The sequence below is a fragment of the Phoca vitulina genome, unplaced genomic scaffold (genome assembly GCF_004348235.1).
Source record: "Phoca vitulina isolate PV1807 unplaced genomic scaffold, GSC_HSeal_1.0 scaffold15, whole genome shotgun sequence".
Lineage (NCBI taxonomy): Eukaryota > Metazoa > Chordata > Mammalia > Carnivora > Phocidae > Phoca > Phoca vitulina.
The window spans coordinates 2,893,091-2,917,207 of record NW_022589718.1 but is presented as its reverse complement, the minus strand read 5'-3'; the positions used below and the strand labels follow the sequence as shown (position 1 = coordinate 2,917,207).

Genomic DNA, 24,117 nt, shown 5'->3' with positions numbered 1-24,117 from the left:
ATAGAGACTCTGAAAGATTGAGCTGTATGAAGTGTTACTTTATGGTGGGAAATATTTTTTATGTGTATTATTGAATATTGGGTTTGGGTATTTAATATTCCTGTAAGAATATGATTTTTGTCACGTTTAAGAGTGGCATTTATTATATTCACAGTGTTGTACAGCCATCACCTCTGCCTAGTTCCCTAACGCTTTCATCACTGGGGAGGGAAACCCCACACTCATGAAGCAATTGCCCTCCATTCCCCCCTCCCCCACCCCGCCACCGTGAGTTTATTATGTTCCAGCTCTGGATTTGCCTATGCTGGATATTCCATATTCGTGGAATCATATAAAATGTGCTCTCTTATGACTGCCTTCTTTCATTTAGTGTATTTTTGAGATTCATCCACATTATAACATATTTCAGTACTTTTTTTAATGGCTGAATAGTATTCTGTTGTGTGTCTGTACCATGATTTGCTTATCCATTCATCCAGTGGCGGACATGGCTGGGCTGTTTCCACCTTGTGGCTGTTGTCAGTAGTGTTGCTAGAGTGTACCTGTTTGTGTTTAAGTGCCTGTTTTCCGTAGTATGATTTTTGAGCCCTACGGATGGTCTGAGGTATCTAGTTCCTTCCTACTCGGGGAGTAGTATGGATGCCAGCAGCTTGAGTGTCACGTAAGAGCTGGTTAGAAATGGAACTCTCAGGCCCACTCCACACCTGCTAAATTAGAATCTGCATTGCCGCAAGATCCAGGCGATTCATATGCACACTGAAGTTTGAGAAGTGGTAATCTAGTCAGTCTTTGGACCAGCTACTTTGCTTATGTGTAGTATTTCTTTTAATTAATCAGGAAATGTAATTTTCTTAAATTTCAGTCCAAGAAAATCTTCATTAGAGCCCAGGATTCCTGTGGACTGTATAACTTACTACTCATGCCCTTTTGCCACTGTGGAAAACCAGTTAGAGGGTCAGTAGAACAGCTAGTAAACTTTTAGGAGACAACACTGAGTGATGGCTAGCTTTCATTCAAGTTTAGAAGCAAGTGGTTAACTCATAGATCTATGGAAATCCTGTTTTAAAACATAGAAATCATAGAGTTATCAGCCTTTTGAGTTATTCTGTAGTAACTAAAATTTTCTAACTTGGATCACTTTGGGCCACAGAAGGCCTAGAATCCATGCATATTCTCTATTCCATTTTGAATATCTCCCCCAAATTAATATTTTAAAGTTCATAGTCAATTAAAATCCTTCTAATTGTGACTGTATTTTTAAATTATATTCTTGTGACTTTCAGTGTACATTATAATTACATAGCTGAAATTCATTAAATATATATTGTTGGGCCAATCCATGATATAGGTAATATTGGCCCGTCAGAGGCTTTCTTTGCCAACCACATCTTGAAAATCACTAGTTTGAGGCACAGTGATTTAGAAGTGATTATGGAAATAATGTGTGTATATGTGTGTATATTTATGTATGTACCCATTTTTTACCCCAAGATTTAGGATTTCAAGAACTGGATTTACACTTCTTATTTCCTAGAGATGTGTACATCAGGCACTAAAAGGGTTCTGGGTACTCTGGGTGCTGTCCTGTTGAGCTGCATGGATAATTACAACTTGGCTATAAGCTAGAGTCAGGGGTGGGCTAGAAAGGACTGATACCATTCCAGCAAGGTTATAGGTGGCTCTGCAAGAATGTCTGGTCTTTTCTGACTCTATTACTATTCTGAGTTGACCTTTAATGGACAGTAAGAACTGAATGCTATATATATCATCATTAGTATTAGACACAAGTTGGATTTGGCCAAACTGGTTTTGTTTTATTTTATTTTATCTTTTATTTTTTATTTTTTAAAGATTTTATTTATTGGTCAGAGAGAGAGAGCACAAGCAGGGGGAGTGGCAGGCAGAGGGAGAAGCAGGCTCCCTGCTGAGCAAGGAGCCCAACGCAGGACTCGATCCCAGAAGCCTGGGATTATGACCTGAGCCGAAAGCAGATGCTCAACCAGCTGAGCCACCCAGATGCCCCACTTGTGGGTGTTTTTTAATAGACTTTTATTTTACCTTTTTTAGCCTCTTCATCCTTCCTAAATCAGGCTGCTATGTATAATTTTGGAGCTGTAGAAAGCTCAGAGATCATCTTAATTCTGTGGGTCTATCCCCCAACTACACATTTGAATTACCTGGGGAATTCAATAAAAGTACTTATTTGGGGGCACCTGGGTGGCTCAGTCAGTTAAGCATCTGCCTTCGGCTCAGGTCATGATCCCGGAGTCCTGGGATCGAGTCCCACATCAGGCTCCCTGTTCAGCGGGGAGTCTGCTTCTCCCTCTGCCCTTCACCCTGCTCGTGCTCGCTCGCTCTCTCTCTCAAATAAGTAAATAAAATCTTAAAAAATAAAAAAATAAAAGTACTTATTTGGGAGCACTAGAATCTCCCCAGAGATTCCGACTTAATTGGTCTGGATGGGTATATTTTTAAAACTCCCGAAGTGATTCTGAGGTCTGCTATCAAAAGGTAGAGTCTGATCGACTTCCTTGTGAATAGGGGGGCCTGCTTTATGACTTGTTTCTAACAAATAGAATGTAGTGGACAGGGTGCCTGGGTGGCTCAGATGGTTAAGTGTCTGCCTTCAGCTCAGGTCATGATCCCAGAGTCCTGGGATCGAGTCCCGCGTCGGGCTCCCTGCTAGCGAGGAGCCTGCTTCTCCCTCTGCCTCTCTCTCTTTCTCTCTCTGTCTCTCATGAATAAATAAATAAAAATCTTTAAAAAAAAAAAAAAGAATGTAGTGGACATGAATTATACTGTGTAATAGGTGAGATTAGGTTAGAAATGGCAGTATAACTTCTGACTCTTGGGATGCTTGCCCCTGGCACCCAGCCACCATGTTGTGAGGAAGCCCAGGCCATGTGTTAGGTATTCCAGCTCACAACCCCAGGGAGACCCTGACAACCAGCATCGACTGCCGCACACAGGAGTGAGCAAGTATGAAGAGGATCCCCTTAGCCTTTGAGCCACGCAGCCAATGTCAAACCTCGTGCAACTTGCAGATTCATGAGCGAAATAAATGGTGGTGGTGTTTTAAGCCTCTAAGCTAGGGGGTGGTTTGCTATGTAGCAATAGATAAGCAGACAAATAATATAATATTAAAGAATTTTAAACATTCATTCATGTTTACACAGCTTCTAATACCTTAACATTTTTGTACGTGCATTACCTTTCAGTCTTTGGCACTGCATTCATATTTTATGGTTGTGTTAATAGCATGTATATATAGTTTTGTATCCATATTTTCTTTCGGGATTTTGTCAGCCATTTTTAATAGGTAATCTGCATAAAGATGATTAAAACTGCATATCCTCTTGGTCCATGCAGTACCTATACCTGTGCTTTCGGCAGAACTAAGCAAGCCCTAGCTTAACAGCTAGTTTCCCATAATTAGTGCATCCTATATAGAAGAACCTCGGTATCCCTGCCAAGGGGAGAATATGGGTGGGTCATTGTCTTCTCGGTTCCCCGTCCTGAAAGACTTGACTCGGTGTAGGTCCTGTCAATGCTGAGTTGCAGCAGATATTCATGTGCAGAGGGCAGCAGTGTTCTTTAAAAGTGTTTTTGTTTTCTTAATGTTTGTGCTTCAGATTTACCCTCAATACAGTGATGATGGTATTATTTGGAGTAGAAGTCCTGGGAGTGGCTTTCCACAGAGTTGAGAATGATTTGGAAAAGAAGGAAGTAGAAAGCCTGGAAATAGAGAGATGGAAAGAAATGACCTGGGTGATTTTGCCTCATGGGCAGCAAGGGCTTGATCAGGTCAGGTCAGAGACCGTTGTAAATGTTACAACAGTTGTAAACATGCCGCTGGAGAGTCCTAGAAAGTGGTAGTTGTGAGGAAATTGAAGAGGCTGTACAGTGGGAGTGTGTAGTGGGATGGACATGAGTTTTTGAGTCAGTGGCCCTTAGCTTGAAATCCAGGGCTCTTCGATGAGCTCTGAAACTTGACCTAAGTCATCAGACTTTCCCATGTGCTTCCTCATCTACAGAGTGCAAGTCGTAACCCCTGCTTCATGTGCTTGTAGTGAAAGCGGTCATGTCAACCAGGCATGTCCTCCCTACTCCAGCGAGAAGGGTGACTTTAACAGAACCCTGACGAGCTGAGAGGATGAACTGAAGAAGGTGAGAATATGACTCTGGCAGGGAAGGTGATGGGAAGTAGTTGTAGGTTGTATCTTTTCACGCGGAGATCTTGATGGAGAGAAATACTGGGAGTTAAATTTGCAGCCCTTAGCGACTGCCTACTAAGTGCAAGACCTTCTATCAGACTCTGCTGGAGTGAGAACATGGGTGGGTTCTGGCTCCTGTTCCTCAAGGTGTTTACAGTCTAGTAAGAAAGACAAGTATATGCATAAATAACTAAATCACAATTGGATGCTAATTCAGATACACCGGGAAAGATGAACTCCGCAGGAATTGGGTAGGTAACATTTCATAGAAGAGTTGGCATTTGAATTGGATCTTAAAAAGGAAAAGGCATTCTAGAAGCACGGGTGAGAAAGTACAGTCTTGTTTAGAGACTGTACATAGCTTAGTGGAGCAAAAACATTGGGTGCACGGAGGGAGTGAGGTCAATTATAGAAGCAAATGTTTCTTTAGGCATTGAAAAGCCATTGAAGTTTTTTTGAGCCAGGAAGTGACATGATCAGACTGGCAGCATGTGTCTGGGTGGCTTGAAGGGAGGAAAGAGCAGTTGAATTGCCTTTGCATTAATACAGGCAAGAGAATAAGCTAGAGAGCGGAGGTAATGACATCACACGGGAGGCAGCTGTGAAAGAGTCCCCTTTCAGGGGAGGGGCGAGAGGACTTGGTGACAGATGGGAAGCCTGAAAGCTTGGTGACCAGTGCCACAGGGGGAGGGCCAGAGGGAGGGGAGCACTTTCAGGGTTGGGAGGTGTGCCGTCTTTAATTTGCAACATGCTGGTGAGGGCTGGTTGGACTTGCATGGGAGATGACCAGCAGGCGCTCGGAAATGTGAGGTTGGCACTTGAGTGAAATGAAGATTTGCGGATCTGCTGGTAGCTACTTAGAGGTTATAGCTGAAGCAGGGAGAGAAAAGAGAGTTGTTCAAAGAGGTAGTGTGTGCAGGGGAATAGAAGTACTAGATGATGAGAGCCTGAATTTTCTAAGGGTCTCGTTCTTTGGGCATACATGGTTAGTTCATGGGACAGTGCAGTGAGGGCTGACTGAAAAGGAAGCAGTTTCTGCTGAGATTAGGTTGCGAAGTCTGTTAGATGTGACTTGTGATTAATTCCTAAATTGCAGTGTTCAGTAGAATGAATAACTAGCAAAAGTACACATTGCACCCTCTGCCTTTCTAGGAGCTGGGCCTGCCTTTCACCTGCCAAGGTCTGCCTTGGTTTAATGTTACCTAAGAGTGCAGCATCGTTAATGCCCTTAACTGGTCTCTTCTCTGTCCGGGAGAAGCTGAGACGAGAATAATTGAGTAATCTGATGCTGAATAGCATGGTAAATGGCATCGCATGTCAGGGGAAGGAGAGGAGGGTTATAGGAATGAACTCTGAACCTAGGATTCTCCGTTTATTCTGGATCTTCTGAAAGTAACCACTCAGAGAAGCCACTGGGGAGTTAATGAGACATTGCTCATGTGCAGCGCCCCTTTCCTTCAGTCTTCTCCACAGGGCCAGAGCGATCCGGTTCACTGATCAGGCTCTCCTCCTGAACAGGCTCTTCCCAGCTAACAGCCAGGTCCCTCTGGCCTTGCGACTGGACAGTTCTCTCCTAAACACAGAAACATTTTGTAATGTACCTGAAGTGTGAAAAAGCGAAGCTAGATGTACAGAGCAGGAGGGCAGGGTGATGTTGATGACAGCTCTGCGATAGAGCTAGAAGATGTAGGATCTCATTTAACCTGTACCTTTCCAGTTAAAACACCTCAGCCATCTTGAATTTTGCAGTGAAGCAGTTCTCACAGACTTAAATTCTAGTGCTCGAGAGGCTTGATGTCATATATTAACTGCCTATTGCAGCCTCATCTGAGTATCAGAATTGTCAGTACAGAACCACGTTCTTCTGATTCTGTCTGTGCTTGCTGTACCAGTGCAGTCTTGGCCAGAATGGAAAACCCCAAACTCCAGTTGAGTGGCCTGTGTTTGTATGTCAGGCTTGCTATAAGCTCTCTTGCCCCTATTCTCCTCTTCCCTAGATGGAATTCCCAGGTGGAGTCTACCTTCCTCCATTGTAGGCATTTCTTTTACATTTTTTACTAGAAAAGATCATCCATGCATAGAGCCAAAAAACATCAGTGCTAAATATCCGAAGTATAGGAAATGGGCTATGTGGGTTTTCTTGCCTTAGACCTCTTCTCAGTGGGTGACTCTAAGCTGTCTTTTTTTCTTAGACAGTGGTGTTTGAAGAAATTTCCAGATGAGGTCAGATCACTGATTAAACTCATGTCCTGCTTTTGGCTCTGCTGGACCATCCAGAGCAGTCTTGCTGATACTTGAGGCTCTGCCAACAGAATCTACACCAAATGCTTTGGGCTGTGTGGGGTTTGCTGCATCACAGAATGATAGGGTTCTCTCTCACCTTGCGTAACTGTGGAAACAAGTTTGAAAAGACACCTTTTAAAATATCTATTCTATTTCTTTGACTTGCCATGGACATAACTTTTTTTTTTTTTAAGATTTTATTTATTTATTTGACAGAGAGAGACACAGCGAGAGAGGGAACACAAGCAGGGGGTAGTGAGAGAGGAAGAAGCAGACTCGCCGCTGAGCAGGGAGCCCGATGCGGAACTCGATCCCAGGATCCTGGGATCATGACCTGAGCCGAAGGCAGATGCTTAACGACTGAGCCACCCAGGCGCCCCTGGACATAACTTTTTATGCAGTGATAATGGCACTCCTAACCCCCATAAGAGGTTAGGGATAAGTGAGCTCGTTAGGGATAAGTGAGCTCGTTTTCACCTTTCATTATGGGATAGTGGGAGAGACCCTGGCTCAGTGTAGTTAGATGGGTGTTAAGGAAGGGAGACTCTAGGAAGAGGCTTCTTTTCTAGATCTCTTCTAGAGTCATTATTTCAGTCACAGTGAGGACAGTTAGGGTGTTTTGCAGTTTCCCACGTTCTGTCACATATATGATCTCATTTGATCCTAAGCAACCCCATGAAGCAGGAGTTTGATGTACCATCAGTCCTATTTTGTAGATAGAAAAGAGTGTTGGGATGAGTTGCTTAAGGGACTTAGCATAAGTGTTCAATTAGATTTTTTTTTTTTTTAAGATTTTATTTATTTGACAGAGACACAGTGAGAGAGGGAACACAAGCAGGGGGAGTGGGAGAGGGAGAAGCAGGCCTCCCGCAGAGCAGGGAGCCCGATGTGGGGCTCGATCCCAGGACCCCGGGATCATGACCTGAGCCGAAGGCAGACGCCTAACCATCTGAGCCACCCAGGCGCCCCAGATTTTTTTTTGAAATCTCCATATGGTGTTTTTGTGTGTTTTTGTTTAACACTATGCCCTTCTATATCATGTTGTGGGGTCCTCCTATTACAAGGCTACTCAGAGGTGGATGGACAGTCTAGACATGTATATTATTTAAATACTCAAAAACTAAAATTGTTGCTTCTGGAATAATTTGGGGGGTAGGCAGCATCAGGTGGTAGGCAGTTGCTGAAAGGATGCTTGATTTTGCTGTTTGTGAATAGCTGCTCTTTGGCAGTGAAGAAGAAACACGAGAGGTCTACCGTCAGCTAGTGAATTCCTTAGGTACCCTGAAGACAGCTTTGGGCAGAGAGAACCTAGGCCCGAGAAATTTACCCAAGTTTCTTGAGTCTCTAGGCCTTTACTATAGGTGACTCATCTTTTGTTCCTTGTCATCAAGGAGGGGGACTGCTCTAGAAGGAGAAGGCTTTGACTTTCCTTTTAGAGTGGGTGCTTTCTCAGCTACAGTCCGATCTCAGGTGACTTGGGATTGAGGCTTTCCCAGAATGGAAATGGAGTCATTCACTGTATGAAGAAGGATCTCATTCTGTGTGTTGCTGTTTCTCCCCACAGTGGGCCACCTTGAGGATGGAGAGAGGCGCCAAGGAGAAAAACCACCAACTTTACAAGCCCTATACCAATGGTAAGACTGGCTCTTCCTTCTTATCCCAAACAGTCCCTTTGAAACATGTTCCTAAGTGCTTTTAATTCCACACATACTCTTCACTATATCAAAGGGAGGATATGGACTCTGAATATTTTTTAATGATTTTTATTTATTTATTTATTGGGAGAGAGAGTGCGGGCAGGGGGAGGACCAGAGGGAGAGCGACAAGCAGACTCCATGCTAAGCACAGAGACCAATGAGGGGTTCGATCCCAGGACCCTGAGATCATGACCTGAGCTGAAACCAAAGAATTGGATGCTTGACTGACTGAGCCACCCAGGCACCCCTGGACTCTGAATATTTTTAGCATGCTTCCTCCCAGCATGCTGCTTGACATGGATATTCTCTTTTGCAGGAATCATTGCAAAAGATCCCACTTCACTAGAAGAAGAGATCAAAGAAATTCGTCGAAGTGGTAGTAGTAGGGCTCTGGATAATACTCCAGAGTTTGAGCTCTCTGACATTTTCTACTTTTGCCGGAAAGGAATGGAGACCATTATGGATGATGAGGTGACAAAGAGATTCTCAGCAGAGGAATTGGAGTCCTGGAACCTGCTGAGTAGAACCAACTATAACTTCCAGTACATCAGCCTTCGGCTCACCGTCTTATGGGGGTTAGGAGTGCTGATTCGCTATTGCTTCCTTCTGCCACTCAGGTGAGGGCAGGCCGGATGGGGATTAAAGGCCTGAGCTGCTGGCTGCCTAAGCCCGGGGCATGGTTGGCCTCCCTGTGTCGCTCTGCTTTGCTTTCCCATTTTAGAAAGGAGCATAGTTTGATTCTGTCACCGGCCAGTCCATCTGACTCTTGGAAGGGTACGCTGGGGGTTATCTTTTAAAGGCCCTTGGATTCTCTGCATATCAGACAGAAATCGTGGGGTTTCTTAAAATCAGACTACTCATCTAGATGGCCTAAACAGGGACAGGGAACAAGGTGTACTTTCTGGCCACTCCTCCCTGGGCATGGCTGATGCTTTCCTGCAAGCTTACCTCTCTAATACAGAGGCAATATTGAGCTCTCAGTTTTTCTGTACCACGTGCTATTCTGAGTACGCCTTGCGGGCTGCCGGTACCTCAGGCTCTACTTCCTGTTGCTCCCTAGAGAAGCTCTGCTTCCGCCAGGGTGCGGAGCCAAAGGGAAGGGTAAGACAGCAGGACAGCAGGTGCCTGAGGGCAGAGCAGCCAACAGTAGGCTTTTCCATCATTCTGGCTGCCTGATGGCTGAGGAGATAGCATCTACTGAGAGCCAAATCCATAGCTCACTGTCAGTTTGGAATTAAAATGATTTCTGCTCTCTTTTCTAGATGAAACTCTTACCTGGATCCTAGGTGATCAGATGGTCTTGGGGTTGGTTTTCGTGACGCTCACTTTCATCTTCACACGTTCCAGTCTATCCGTAGTGCAAGGGTTTGTTTGCTATGTTTTCACATGTCTTCTTCTTACAGGATAGCTCTTGCTTTTACTGGGATTAGCCTTCTGGTGGTAGGCACGACCGTGGTGGGATACCTGCCAAACGGGAGGTGAGTGGTTTGCGAGAGTCCGTGTCTGGAGGGTACTTAGTTCTGCAATGGCAGCTCCAGCCAGACCACTCCTTTGGGGACAGCCAGACCCACGGCATCTTAGATAGATAAGATAACCCATTGATAACAGTGGCGTCAGCATTAAGATTGTATTTTTCACCAGTCACGCACTTCCCATTTTAAAGACAAGGGAGGAACCTCACAACCGTGGAGTCCAGGGCCAGCAGATTTTTTTTTTTTTTAAGATTTTATTTATTTGACAGAGACACAGCGAGAGAGGGAACACAAGCAGAGGGAGTGGGAGAGGGAGAAGCAGGCTCCCCGCAGGGCAGGGAGCCCAATGTGGGGCTCAAATCCAGGACCCCGGGATCATGACCTGAGCCGAAGGCAAACGCCCAATGACTGAACCACCCAGGCGCCCAGGGCCAGCAGATTTTGCAGCATGTCATTTAGTTTTGAGCATTCTGCTGTGTTGATAAATTGGTAAAAGGAAAAGAAATATAGGTAGGGCTTTTTTTGTGGAGAAATTTGTTCCTTCTGGAAGTTCTGGGGCTAGCTCTCTTCTTCCCTGGGCTGGTGAGGTTAGACTCTCTGTCCTTGGAAAGGAAAGGAATCGAGGAGGCTCACCTTTGCTGGAAATTTGAGGGCTATAAATTCTAAACCCAGTCACTTCAGTAAATAGAAGCACTTCTCGTCATTTCTCTGTTTCCTCATTACATAGGCATAAAGACACTTGTACACCGTAGAGTTTTACCATATGCGGTAATACTTATAAAAACATCTGCAGTTGTAAAGGGCTGTAGGCAGTGATATAGTTACATTGTTAGAGGCCGTAACTTTTCCCGACTTCCTATGTATAAAGTAAAAATAAAAATCTTCATCCTGTCCTACCAGGTTTAAGGAGTTCCTGAGTAAACATGTTCACTTAATGTGTTACCGGATCTGTGTGCGAGCCCTGACAGCCATCATTACCTACCACGACAGGTGAGGGCACTTTGCGTGACACGGGGAAATGGCATTGGCCAGCGAGGGCTCTTCTGGGCTCTCAGAGCCCATGAGGTGGGTGAGGTAAGGGCTGAGTTCCAGATCAGTTGTTTCACATGGATTTTGTTGTTTTGCGTTCTTTTTAAACACAGGGAAAACAGGCCTAGAAACGGTGGCATCTGTGTGGCCAATCACACCTCTCCAATTGACGTCATCATTTTGGCCAGTGATGGTTATTATGCCATGGTAAGACCATTTTCTGTTGCTTTCTTGGGTAAGTAAGAGCTTTAGAATGCTCAGGTCTGGGATGCTTCTGGACCCTTCAGAAAGCCCTTACTTAGGAATATAAACGTGGAAACATGTTTTTACACATGGGTTCCAATCTAGATTGTCGCCTCTGTTTCTGTTGCTTTGAGAAATCCTTGGGACTTTGATAGGGGGTATTCTGAGCAGGGTACTAACTAAGAGTGTGGTTGGAGATTAGACTTTGGATGTTTAGGCAGACCAAGGACAGGGAAGGAGGATTTGAAAGGACTGGGTTCAAGGGCATTGGAGAATTTGCCCAGGAAAAGCATTTTTACACAAGGTATTATTTCTTCATGATTTCTTTTTTGGGTTTTCAGCTATGTTTTTAATGATGTATCTTTGATATCACTGAATAAAAGGCAAAATTTAAGATTCAGAGAGTCTAATAATGGTTTCTTAATAGAAACCTATGCTTGTCAAAATGTTAGAGGGTGAGAGGTTGGGGTACTTTCCTTTTGGGATCTGGGGCTGTCTCCACAGAGTGGGGGATTTGTGTGAGGATGGCTTCACTCCCGGTTATTCCTTTCTGTGAGATTAGGTGGGTCAAGTGCACGGGGGACTCATGGGTGTGATTCAGAGAGCCATGGTGAAGGCCTGCCCACACGTCTGGTTTGAACGTTCTGAAGTGAAAGATCGCCACCTGGTGGCTAAAAGGTAAATCCACAAAATGCCGTTGCTCTGTATGATCAGTTAGAATGAACGCGTTTTAGGGGTGGTTATCCCTCCACCGTAGAATCATAGCGTCTTCTACACTGAGCCTGTACTGCTTTCATAATAAAACATTTTTTTCCCTAAGACATGGAATATAAGAAGGTATAGAAACCTTGGTATTATTTGTCAAGTTAGTAATCTCTCAACCTTTTTCGTTCCTTCTACTCATTGTAATAAACCACATATGAACTTTTAAGGCTATTTGAAATCTCAAGGTGAACTCATTATCACAAATAAAAACAAACTTAAGGCAATGGAAAAAAGGTAGAGCTGGTGTACATAATAGCAAGAGCTTTGCAGGAAACCGAGAGGAATGAAGACTCAGCTGAGACCATCTTCTACAGGGACAGGTGAACCTGCCCCGGATTCCCTTTACTGCATCTCTCAGGGACAGTGCTAAGCCAGGTGGACTGTAGGTTTAACCCAACACGGGTGTCAGGAAGCCCAGAAATCCAGTAACAAGTGTTTATTGAGGGTGCTGTTAGCAAGGCCCTGTGGCAGGCACATCCTTTAGGTCGTCCCAAGTCTGAGCAGTGTCCTCTACATAGACCTTAATACTTAACTGAACAGCTGGATTAGTTAAATAGTCATCTGATTCTCCCTGTCTGTATAAGTTTTGTCTTTATGAGATTGACTGTGGGTTTATAAAAGATCATCATATTTGTTAACTTGCTTTCATACGCCATCCGGTGTGACATCTGCATAGCTTATTTATAAGTGCATTTTGATGATGATGGATGTAAGGCTGTCTGAACCTTTGTTTTCTTTTTCCCTTCCAAAGACTGACTGAGCATGTGCAGGATAAAAGCAAGCTACCCATCCTCATCTTCCCAGAGGGTAAGAAGGAGTCGATCCCTATAGAGAGCTTCTGTGTGGGAGGGTCCGGAGGCCATGCAGGATGGTTTTATCCTGTTTGAAGAGCCATTAGAAGATTTTTTCTTAATATATTTAGTTCTTAAACTCCTAATCTCTGAGGTAAAAGGACCAAAAGAAATTGCACATTTTACTCTCCTGTGTTTTAGGAACCTGCATCAATAATACATCAGTGATGATGTTCAAAAAGGGAAGTTTTGAAATTGGAGCCACGGTTTACCCTGTTGCTATCAAGGTACAAGACCTCTGAGGGCGCATGTGGTCATTGTCACAGCTGCCGTGAATGGGACACAGCGAGAGAAAGGGGAGGAAGAAGGTGGTGTCACCGGCCAGCGGGTCCGTCCTCCGGTGGAGCAGCTTGGGCTGGGCTAGTGTGGGTAGAGTGTGCTAGAGGAGGAGAAAGGAATTGTTCACGGTTCACAGCCCGCTAGAAGGGACAGGGGAGTGTCTGAATGAGGACCAGCCCGTTCTAGCCCACACCTCGCTGCCATCACCAGATTCAGGAAATGGCAAACTCTTTCACAAGCTTTGCATGTTGTGCCCCGCTTATGACATCTTCATAAATCTTTCAGGAGTGGAAGGTGCTCCACTTGAAGAGGAGGCTTGCTGTAGGGAGTGGGGGGTATGGCCCAGCTGGATGTGTACATTTGGTGGAGAGGGGAGCATGGATGGCTACAGATGTGTCCTTAATACTGAAGGAAGAAACAGCTCCACTTCTTTGGGTTGTGGTATCATTGTAAACACCAGGAACTATTGATGAAATGAAATGCATATCAAGAGCTTGTCTAGGCTGTCCCCCACCTTTTAGGAACTTGTACTTCAAACTCACTGGGAAGATGGGATTCAGTTAGTCAGTTTCCTCTCTCCGCCTTTACATCCATCTGGTTTTATAAATCCGTACGTTGTACTGTTTCTATTGGCAGTGTCGTAGCCAATGAGGTTTATCCGAGGTGCGATTATTGCTAATTGAAAACTTTTCCTAAAAGAATGTTATTACTCACATTATTACTTCTAAACACTACAGGCTGTTGTCAGTGTGTTTAGTGCTTACATTGAAATCTCGGATCAGGGTAGAACAGCAAGTACATTTGTGCCAGTTCTATTTAAAATTTAGTCTCCACCCTTTCGCAAGGGTCCGCGTGTTATCTGCAGAGCACTCTGTGGAGAGGATCCGCGTCACTTAGCACAGCCAGTGCAGTGCAGGAAGAGGGGTCTCTCTTGGGGCGACGAATGCTTACCAGCACTCCCCTTTGCCATGGAGGCCGAGCACTGGGGCAGCAGTGGTAGATGCATGGTGGCTGGAGGAGAACTGGCTGACCCATGGGTTAGGGCTGCCCAGGCCACCTGTTGAGGATGCTGTCTCTGGGAACAGCACGAAAGAGAACAGTCTGTTAGCGGTGTCTGCCATGGGAGGAGAGCCTGGGGAGTGGTGTCTATGTCTCCTGCATCCCATCCTGCATTTCAGTATCCAGTGCTCCCCATACATGGGCAGTAAAAACAGTATTAGAAGAGGCCATTCCTTACTGTTTGCTTCAGAACATCAGTTCTTTTTGCTGTATCAGCATCCCCTGGAGGGACTGGGAAAATGCAGATTGCTGGGTGTTTCTGAACTTGGATTTCTAACCTGTTCCGGGGTGCTCCAGATGGGCTGGTTGGGAACCACACTTGGGGAGCCCTGCTGTGGAGCAGTGGTTCTTAAACAGTTTTGAGACATGGACCCCTAGGCCACTTATGGCTCCTCTCCAAAGAAAAAGTCATGTCAGCTTTACATATAATTTCATTCTGTCCACAGATTTATTTAAGGCCACTTAGGATTAAGAACTGCTCTACAACAACGTTGCTAGTTGTGTAAAGCCTTCATTGGTAACCAAATTTGGATAACCTTAGCAGTTTCAAGGCTCTTACTATATTTCCACCAAAATTAGGCCATTATTTGATTTTGAGAAATTTATTGCAATTTTGAGTTTCTGCGGCCTTTTTCTATCTATAGTGTCAGCCCAGCATGGAACAGAGATTCAGCTCTAAACAAAGGGCTCTCACATTTGATGTCAACTATTTTATCCATATAGTGCTTTATAAAATATAACACCATTTTCTTCAAAACATAAGCATTCGTTTCTGTTTAAAACTCATTCTTCTCCCTTATTTCCCTTTGCTATTATAATGTAAGCTCACGGAACTTTCTATAGTTAAATTTAAATTTCTTAGTTTAGTCTGTAATTTAATCTAAATGTCTTCCTTCCTGTGTAGTCAGGTCCACGGCTAGGCATACTTATCAGAAGCTGTGAACAGTTTCTGTTCTGAGAATCATGAAATCTAGGCTTGAGGAGCCTGAAAGATCCTGTGGTTCACACCCAGCCCCACTCCGTCAAGGGCGACTCCTCCAGCATCCCTGCCGGTGCTGCTCTCGAGCTTCTCCAGGGAGAGGGCGTTTCTCACACCGGTAGCAGCTTGCCCCTGCGGGATCACTCTTGCCATTCCAGCTCCTTTTGTTTTTCCACACTCTGGTCCCCGTCTTTGCTTTATAGTCACAGCCTGAGGTCGTGTGTGTGATAGCCCCTCAGACATTCGCTAGCAGTTGCAGGACGCTCCGGGCATTCTCTTTGAGGACTCAGTTCCTTTGGTTGCTTCTTACGTAACTTCCTCCCTCACCTCTCCCCCACTGCTTACCTGCCACTTAGATTTCTCTTCTGGTGGGTGAGACTGCGGGTCACAGCTTCAGCCACGTTGCCCACAAAATGCAGCCTTCGCTTCCAGTAGAGTCATTGGCAAAAGAAAGTATCTGGTGAGCCTGCTGCTTGGTGGGAAGCGCAGCACGTGCGTGGCGGAGGCCTCGTGAGCTGTCGTGCGTGCCTCAGGTGCTCTGAAGAATGCTGGTGACGCCATCAGCCCAGAGCCTCCTGCTCACAGCTAGCTTTGTTCGTGCTGTCATCACGGAAGTATATCAGAAGCTTTGTCGTTGTTTTCTCCTTGGTCAGGGGCACCAGAAATGATATTAAAAAGTTGGTATCTTTGGGTGAGGTACTGTAGAAGTATGGATGAATGAATGAGGCAGTGTTGGAGACAGGCGAAGCATGTGTGGTGGAATGTTCTAATGGTTAAATCTGGGGAATGGTGGTAGGAGAGTATCTTACCCTGTTCTCTCCGGTTTGCGATATGCTTGAACATGTTAAGAATTACATACACCTATGAGTGAGGAAGGCGTGAAATGGGTCAAAGAGGGAGCTCATTTGTTTGAGGAAAGCAGTTCGGGGAGTCCTCCCTGATGATCGACAGCAGAATCTTGAGTCCATTGGGAGGTTCATGTTGCTAGAGGTCAGAACTGCCCGGGCATAGAATTACTTCAGAAGTGTTCGTGGAGGGGTCTGAGAGCGGCTTTCTGGAACTGATACTGCCCTAGGTGACGCGGTCACAAAAGCTGCTGGCGACACCCACGTTTTGTTAGAACTACTGACTTCTTACCATCCAGTTTTCCACTGCTTTTCAGTATGACCCTCAATTTGGTGATGCCTTCTGGAACAGCAGCAAGTATGGGATGGTGACGTACCTGCTGAGAATGATGACCAGCTGGGCCATTGTCTGCAGCGTTTGGTACCTGCCTCCCATGACCAGAGAGGTGGGTACTCACACCGTGCAGAGGTCTTGGCTTCCTTCTGTGTGACTCCAGCCTGTGTTGAGTGGTCTTACTTATTCTTTCTTACAGACAGATGAAGATGCCGTCCAGTTTGCAAATAGGGTGAAATCTGCCATTGCCAGGCAGGGAGGGCTCGTGGACCTGCTGTGGTGAGTCAGAGCTGGGTTTTATCTGCAGAGTCTAGCAGGATGTGAATTTCTGAAGCAGATGCTGAATTGTCTCCTTTTACGAAGAATCCGCCTCTCCCTGGTGTGGAGAATTAAGCTCGCCAGCCTTGGAGAGTGAGCAGTGTGACTCCTTTCTCCTAGTTCCAGCTCAGAAGTGTCCCATGCTGCCTTGACCTTGGGCACACAGAGCCCAGCATGCTTGGTCTGAAGCAGTTGATTCTCTGTACCTTCTGGGGTCTGTACCCGTCTGCCAGGGCACCCAGACAGTCCTTGTCTCTTTAGGTAGGGGTGACCTGATGCTGGTCTGGAAGCTGCCTAAACTGGGCTCTCTAATCTTATATATTTGGTAAAACTGGACCATCCTTAGAAAGGCAGAAGTTTCATTTATTACGTTTAGTTGTTCCTACTAGAGCAGGAGTTGGTGAGCTCTCTCTGTGAAGTCAATAAATACTGTAGACTTTGTGGGTCATGCGGCCACTGTCGTGACTGCTTCAATCTGCCACTCGTGTGACAGCACCCGAGACCATATGGAAACACATGAGCATGCCTGGGTTCCAGTAAAATGTTCTCAGAACAGGTGTCAGGCTAGGTTGGGCCCACGGGCCATAGTTGTGGACCCTTACGCTAGAGTATGAGATGGTTAGACCCCAAATAACAGGAGCTGACTTGGGAGGAGTGCTGGTTCAGGGAAATCATTCCACCCTCTAGGACCCTTCGTTTTAAGCACAAGGGTCAGCTCTATGGGGCACTTGACTAAAGTGGGCATTATGGGAAAAGGATGTAGTAGAGATTCACATTTTAAACTGACATGTGGGTCCTCAGGTGATGGCATGGTCCTCAAGCACTCATTGTGAGCCAGGCACTGTGCCGCTGCCGGGGATGACCTCACCCCATCCTCACAGTAAACCCATGCAGTGTAAGAACTGTTACTCCCATTTCACAGATGAGACAGCAGAACTCAAAGGGGTCCGGAAACTTTCTCAGAGTTGCAGAGGAATCAGGGCACCAGACTTTGAACCCAGGTCTGACAGGCTGCTAGAGCTGGAATGTTTAACCACTGTTCCACATTCCCTGTCCGCGGGGCTACCTTTAAAAAGGCACCTTTGCTGTGGATTGTAAAGGGCATCGCACATAGGAGAGCGTTCGCTGTGAGGTCTGTCCAGTGATGGGGCGGGGGGGGGGGTTGTGCTTCGTCAGACTTTCTCTGCCACCTCCACCTGCATAACTCAGAGGGGGAAGTGTAGGTGTAGCAGAAAGCCTGAAGGTGGACTGGGGTTTCCGTCAGGCACTGAAGGTAGGTGATGCTAATTCTAGGGTGTAGGCGAGCAGTTGGGGTGCCAGTTAGGAATGGGACTTTGAAGAAGCAGATCCCAGTGTAGAGGTCGTCGTCAGCCCAGGAGTCTGAGAGTGACTTGGATTTCTCTCCAGCACCATCCTTCAAGCATGGAAGAAGTAAGGACTCGCAGTTCCCCTTGTGTTCGTTGTTGGCGTGCATCTCTGGGTCTGAATCTTAACAGACTTTATTTCACAGATCAGATTTACAGATGCATTACATTCTCAGTAGTTCTTAAAGCTTGGCTCACCTTTCGTGATGCCAGAATAGCTCCTTTATCTGTTGTCGGGTGAGGGTGAATGTTTGAGTAGAAAGCGTTGTAAACTCCTTGGTAGGTAGGTTTGAGCGATTACAAAGTACGTTGAACGTGAGTAGTGACTTCTGACCCCAGGGCAAGAGTGAGAGATTTAAGGTAGAAACGGTGGAATTGGGGAGTGCCGGGTCAGTATCTGAGGTCACCCTCACGGGGGAGAGAACCATGGAGTGCTTTTGTTTCTGACAGGTTCTTCTGGGGTTTTGAGCAGCGTGGTGCTGTGATGTAAGGGTGGGTAGGAGGCCGTCTTTGCTATTACACCACACTTTCTCTCATCAGGGATGGTGGTCTGAAGAGGGAGAAGGTGAAGGACACGTTCAAAGAGGAGCAGCAGAAGCTGTACAGCAAGATGATCGTTGGGAACCACGAGGACAGGAGCCGGTCCTGAGCCTGCGCCTCGCGCTGGCTGGAGCTGCCACCTGCAGATCCTGACCCGCGAGCCAGCTGGAGTTGCTGCTCCCGCGCCCCCGCCGCCCCCGCCGCTGCACCCTTTCCAACTCCGGGGCTCCTCAGGCCGCTCTGGATCCCAGGACTCCAGCTTCTTCAGACCCGCCCCAGAGATCCCTGGGCGCACTGTCTGAAGTGGACGCTGCTGGGGCTGCTGCCCGGGATGAGATGCCTTCTTGTCTCTTTTACACTAAGTCCGTTGGAGGAATGCCATTAAAGTCACCTCTCCACCTGTACGTGTGTGGGGCTGAGTGGTTGGGGAGAAGCAGCCACGTTCCCGTGTTCAGGACATTAGGATGTCAGTCTGTTACAGATGCCACATGCCAGGGACTTTGTTGGGGAAAGGGTCCCCCCATTTGTGAGGAGAGGCACTGCCGAGGCAGTGTGACTTGCTTCAGCCTAAATATCACCCCCCGAAGCCTCGGAGCTCTGCAGACTGGATAAAAGGAAAACCGCTGTCTGCGGGGGCTTGCGGCAAAATGAGGTTTTAATTCTTGCGCTCCTGCCCACGGGCAGTCACCAGAGGGGATGGCAAGAAGCGAGGTGGACCGGTGACTAGGGTGTGGTGGGAACCAAGAGTCATTTTGTGTTCAAACTCCACTGCTAACCCTGAACTCCCATGTGACTTGCTCTTTGTTAACTGGTGCCTCAGTTTCCCCATCTGTAACCTGGATCAGGAGGGGAAGGGTGGTGATACCTACCTCACAGGGTTGTTGTGGGGATTGAAGTGCTACTTTAAAGGACAAGTTGTTCAGTGTTACAAGTATAGGTCCATGAAACGTGGCAGGAAAAGGTCTGAACTCAGAGCTGCTGCAAAGGGCTTTGAGTTTGTTTTTCTGAGTAAATAAAATTGTCTTTGATGGTCAATTAATTGAGGGGTTTTCCCCTTCACTCTTTGTCCCCCGGATGTAGCCCTAGGCAACACGCTTCGTACCGCAGTTACAGTTCTCTGACTCGACCAAAGCCCCGAGACTGTAGGGAATCCACTTGACTTCTGGAATGAGGAATAGTAGTGTTCAGAAGAAGCTCCTCCTCGTATCAGATGTTTGCCTATCTCTCTGATTAACTTAGAACTTCCAGCACAGACTGAAATGTGGATTTCTCCACCGATGGGTCCCTGGGATTAGAGGCGTGTGAAGAGGCACCATTTGTTGGGGACAAGGGCAGGGCAGTCTGGATGTAAGGACAGTGGGAAGCAGCAAGGAAATAGGCGGGCAAGGTAGGAACAGAGGCTCTGGAAGGGTTAGTGAGGGGACAGGATGGGCAGGTGGCTCTTGGGTGCACTGTGGGCTTCCACACAGCCGGAGGAAAACTGTGGGCTTCCTGGGTCCCCTGCGCCCACCTACAGTCACCGTGAAGGCGGATCCAAAGCCAAGCAACCCTCACCACTTCTGGCTCCGAGGGTGTACCAGTTTCACATCCCTAACAAGAGAGAGTTGCCTTCCCCCACAACCATTTACCCATCTCTCCGTCCCTCCCCACTCCCACCCACTGGCTCCAGCATGGCACAGCTGTGGCCCCTTTCAGGATTTGCACCAGCCGTGGTAAGCGTCACCTCTCCCAGACTGCCCTCTGGCCTGTGCCTAGGGATGAGGTGGAGGGCAGCCCTGCTCCTGAGGCACTGACTTGATAGCACTTGGCCTTCCCTGCCCTGACTGCTTCCGGTTCCTTTGCCTCCCTTGCTAGCCTTCCATTTCCTCTTACCTGCCCTATTGCTAACCAGTGAAAAACGATTTTTCTTTCCAATAAAAACCCTGTTTTGACTGTAAGGAACAGCCTCTTATGAACTGTTTTACGAAGAGTAAACAGTGGTTTTCAGCCTTTAGAGGAGGCAATATGTTTATAGTGTTTAAAGACCATCCAGAATGATCTTTAAAATCGGTTTTGAAGATCAAGTTCCCTTTTTTAGAAGTTCTTTTTTAAAAAGCTCTGTTGTTTAGTACGTTTGTATCATGATTTTCACAGGTGTGCTGAAAAGATCAAAACAGAGTATTAAAAATATGCCTATCTGTTGATGACCTAGCAGAGGATTGCAAGAGCCTGGGTTAGAATCAGCTGCTGTGTAAAGAAATACTTGTGGACACTAAGCAAGGATTATTTCACTGTTTTACTAAGAGAAGAGATGTGAATTACACCCCCAGAAAAGCAATTTCTAAAATTTTCATTTAGTGCTTGTCGTAAGTATGAAGACTCATCAAACTACACAGCCATCCTTTTTAATTGGGGACCTGCAGGCCCCGCATTACCCCTAAGTCAGATGCTTGATTTGGGATAACTGGACAGGTCTTAGGTGGTAAAGCCTTACAACACGCAGGAACGACAGATCAATGTAAAGCAATGTCAAGTACGGAATACTCTCATGCTTAGGATCCTCGCAACAACGAGGATGATTCGGGAATAAAACCAACGGCATCAATTGGTGGGATGAGCACTGGCCAGCTTCTAATCCCACTTCCAAACCTGCTGCTCATTTGCTGTTTTGACTTTATTTCTCCATTTCCTGATCCACAATTAAGGACTTGGGCTAGATGGCCTCCAGAGCTCTTTCCACCTCAAATGTCCGTAATTTAAAAAACCCTGGTTCAAACTTTAGTTCTGGGTTCTAAAGTCATCTGGTTCAGAAGTAAGTCCGTTTGTATCGGTTTAGTCCCTCTAGAACATAGGGCTAGTGGACACTCCAGTAGAGGCTGTCCCTCAGTGTTTTAGGTGAAGTGGGGCTGCGTGGGTTTGAGTGTGGATCTCGGCAAGCTGTTTCCATTCAACCGGGAGGTATTGTTGTTCCAGCTAGTTAGAGAAGGAGCTTTCCAGAAAGGCTAGTAAAGTTCCCCGGTCAGAGGGAGCTCAGCAGAAGGCCGTCAGCCAGGCCAGAGCTCCGCAAGCTCAGCCTGATGGAGCAGTTTGAGATGGTGGCCTTGGGACAGGAGAACCAACTTGAGCACTTGCTTCTTTACTCCCTGCGGCTGCCCTTCCGAGGGGAAAAGAGGCTGGCCGTGAGGGGGCAGGGAGCGCCCCGCGGTGCCCCGAGTGCCCAGCCCTTGGCAGCAGCACCCCGCCGACAGCGCCGACAGCGGGCGCCAACCCTGCCCACCCGCAGAGGTGTTCTGGGTCTGGAGAGCCTGCCGTTCCTTCGGGGAACTGCCCCCGAGCCCCGTGGTCCGTGGGGTGGGTGCCCCCGCGTCCGGGCCACAGCAGCGACAGCGAGCCCGCCGTGGTGTGCCTCCGGGGCGCACGCGCGCTGTGTGGCCTGGGACCTGCGGGCCGGAAGGGCAGCGGCACGCACTCTGGGTCTCGGACCGGCTAGGAGACGGCCGTCCGGCCATCCATCTTCCGTGGCGCTAACAGCCCCTCTCCCCCCCAGTCAATATGTCTCTCTCCGATGGGAAAGTTAATAAATTTTGCTCTAGATTAAAAGTATTGATCATTTCATTCGTAAACGATAAATAAAAAGGGGGGACTTTTCATTGCAGCCGGGGTAGCGTCTGGTGTATTTTGCCAGTGCAATCGCGCCAGGCGTGGGGGGGGGGGGGGGGGGGGGGGCTTCTCATATGCATTCCGGCCGGCCAGCTGCATTGATTTTCTATTAGTCTCCCCAGCACCACCCAGTAACACATCATTTCAGTACCTGCTATTAATGGTCTTTTGATAAATAATCACTTGTAAGTCAATAAATTTTTATTAAACAGTGTGGCTCTTTGATTTATTAAAATCCGACCGTGTTTGTCTGGGAGAAAAGGGATGCTGAATTGAAGTGGAGGCTTTCATACATCTTCCTGACGCCGAGCAGTCACCGCACACTCCAGAGAAAAACAATTGCATTTTAACAGAAACAAAACAGCCGAGTTTGGAACTTGAGCCCGGGGAAACTTTATCTTCGTCAGTCTGATCCTTTCCTCTGCAGGGAGCAGCGGCGGGCCGGAGGGCGCCGTGTCAAGAACTTTGTTTGCTTCCGAGAGCGGTGAGGTACCTTGGCCGGGCCCCGCGTGCGCGCGCGCACACAACGCACACGCACACGCACCCGCACACGCACCCGGGGGCAGCACAGAGCCTGCGCCGTCCCGCAGGCCACCCCACCTGCTGCACCCCCGACTAGGCACCCTTGACAAGCAGGCATCGGGGACCCATGAGAAAAGTTGGACTGCAGGGCCTTTCGGCTTCCATCCCCACCGAATCTCCCAGGTCCCATCTTGTGACAGGAAATGCCAAGAGATACGTTACATTTTATGTAGAGATCTGGCTGTATGGATGATTTTTTAAAAGTGGGCCAATAGCTGAAGACTGGAGGTCTTTTTTTGTGAGATGGTCAGTGGCATTAAAATGTGCTGTAAAGGGTTGACAAGTTTTCGTTGAGGCTAATACGAATAATACCCCACAGGGTTTGTCATGGATACAGAGGCCCAAGCACTGAATACAGAAGCAGAACGCCCAGCCCCGACGGAAGCAGGAGAAAGGGGGAGAATGTGGCTAGTAAAATGTTTTTATTAAAGCTCACGGGTGGAACTCCTTGACTCTGGCCCTATCCAGGCTACTACTGTGACTCTTTTTCCCTTCCTGGTCAGTGTGACAGGTGTTAACAGGAAGACGTGCAAAGTGGGGACCGCTAGTAAGAAGTTCAGGTGAGGGCTTTAATGTTTTTAAACATTGTAGGTTATTTAATGTTTAAATTACATTTTTAAATGTTTTTAAAATGTAATGTTTTAAACCCGCTGCAAGACTTCTCTGTTGTTGCTTGGAGTTCCTTTTCTGTCCTGGTCTTGGCGGGGAAAGCTTCAAGGGAACCTCAAAGGGGAACAGGAAGTTGGGGAGCAGAAAACAAACGCTTGACGCACCGGGCAGGTGAGTACTGATGCGGGTTCTCAGGGGCGTGGCCCATTCTGCCCCCACACGCAGGAGGTTGGCCAAGGAGCCGGGCTCCCCCTTCCAAGGAGCTCAGAGCCTGTGCCTGAGGCTTGAGCCTCACCCCAACCCCCCCCGGGGAGGGGGGCATGTAGTGGTGGCCCAGGCAGGAGAGCCACAGGGCAGCATGCACCTAGCTTTCTAGAACACGAGTAATATTGAGTATATTCTGTACTTGATATGTGCAAAATTCAAGTCCACTTTCAAGGTAAAACAGGAGACCTGTGAAATGTTTCACTTGGGGAGTTTACCTCTAGCCTCTGTTCATTGCCCCTCACTTCCTTTGACCTGTCCATATTGTTTCCACTCTGTTTTTAGGACTCTGGTGAGGAAAGTTGGAGGAGAATCATCTTAGAGTTTCTTGAGCTCCGTGAGTTTACTTCTGGTGCTTCGGAATCAAATACATTAAACTCTGGGACGGGGGTGACTCTCACTGCTGGGCAGCTAGTTGGGGGTTAGGGGTGTGAGGCTGACCCAGAGGAGTTACAAGGGACTTTGGGGCCATCACAGCGGGTACATGCACACCTGTAGATACAGCCAGGCAGTAGAGGCCAGGGGAAGGTGGAGGTTGGGAGGGAGTCAGGGTGCAGAGCTGAAGCTTCCAGAATGGAGGATTTGGTAATCCTAGAGAGCTAGGACAATGGATTTCCCTCCCTTGACCCCACAGCTCCCCAAATGCATATTCATTGCCTTTGAACCCCTCCATGCAGCACAGATTCAGCTCTGACTGGCTGGAAGTGAGGTCAGGAGAAGGTTAGCTGGTGCTTTCCCATCTCATCGCACC

At 47.2% G+C, this 24,117-nt stretch overlaps 1 protein-coding gene and 1 pseudogene across 1 annotated transcript in view; both read left to right on the top strand.

Annotated features, from left to right (window-relative positions):
* GPAT4 (glycerol-3-phosphate acyltransferase 4) overlaps positions 1-22,040 on the top strand; it is a 35,960-nt gene extending 13,920 nt beyond the window's left edge. Inside the window, exons 3-13 of the mRNA XM_032413346.1 lie at positions 8,062-8,131; positions 8,511-8,811; positions 9,598-9,672; positions 10,567-10,656; positions 10,809-10,902; positions 11,501-11,616; positions 12,455-12,510; positions 12,696-12,781; positions 16,034-16,162; positions 16,250-16,329; positions 18,273-22,040. Of these exons, the coding sequence (XP_032269237.1) occupies positions 8,062-8,131; positions 8,511-8,811; positions 9,598-9,672; positions 10,567-10,656; positions 10,809-10,902; positions 11,501-11,616; positions 12,455-12,510; positions 12,696-12,781; positions 16,034-16,162; positions 16,250-16,329; positions 18,273-18,381 (1,206 nt within the window). The 3' untranslated portion in view covers positions 18,382-22,040. The remainder of the gene's footprint in view (positions 1-8,061; positions 8,132-8,510; positions 8,812-9,597; positions 9,673-10,566; positions 10,657-10,808; positions 10,903-11,500; positions 11,617-12,454; positions 12,511-12,695; positions 12,782-16,033; positions 16,163-16,249; positions 16,330-18,272) is intronic.
* On the top strand, positions 13,451-13,655 carry LOC116638064 (annotated as a pseudogene).
* Positions 22,041-24,117: the final 2,077 nt, after the last annotated feature.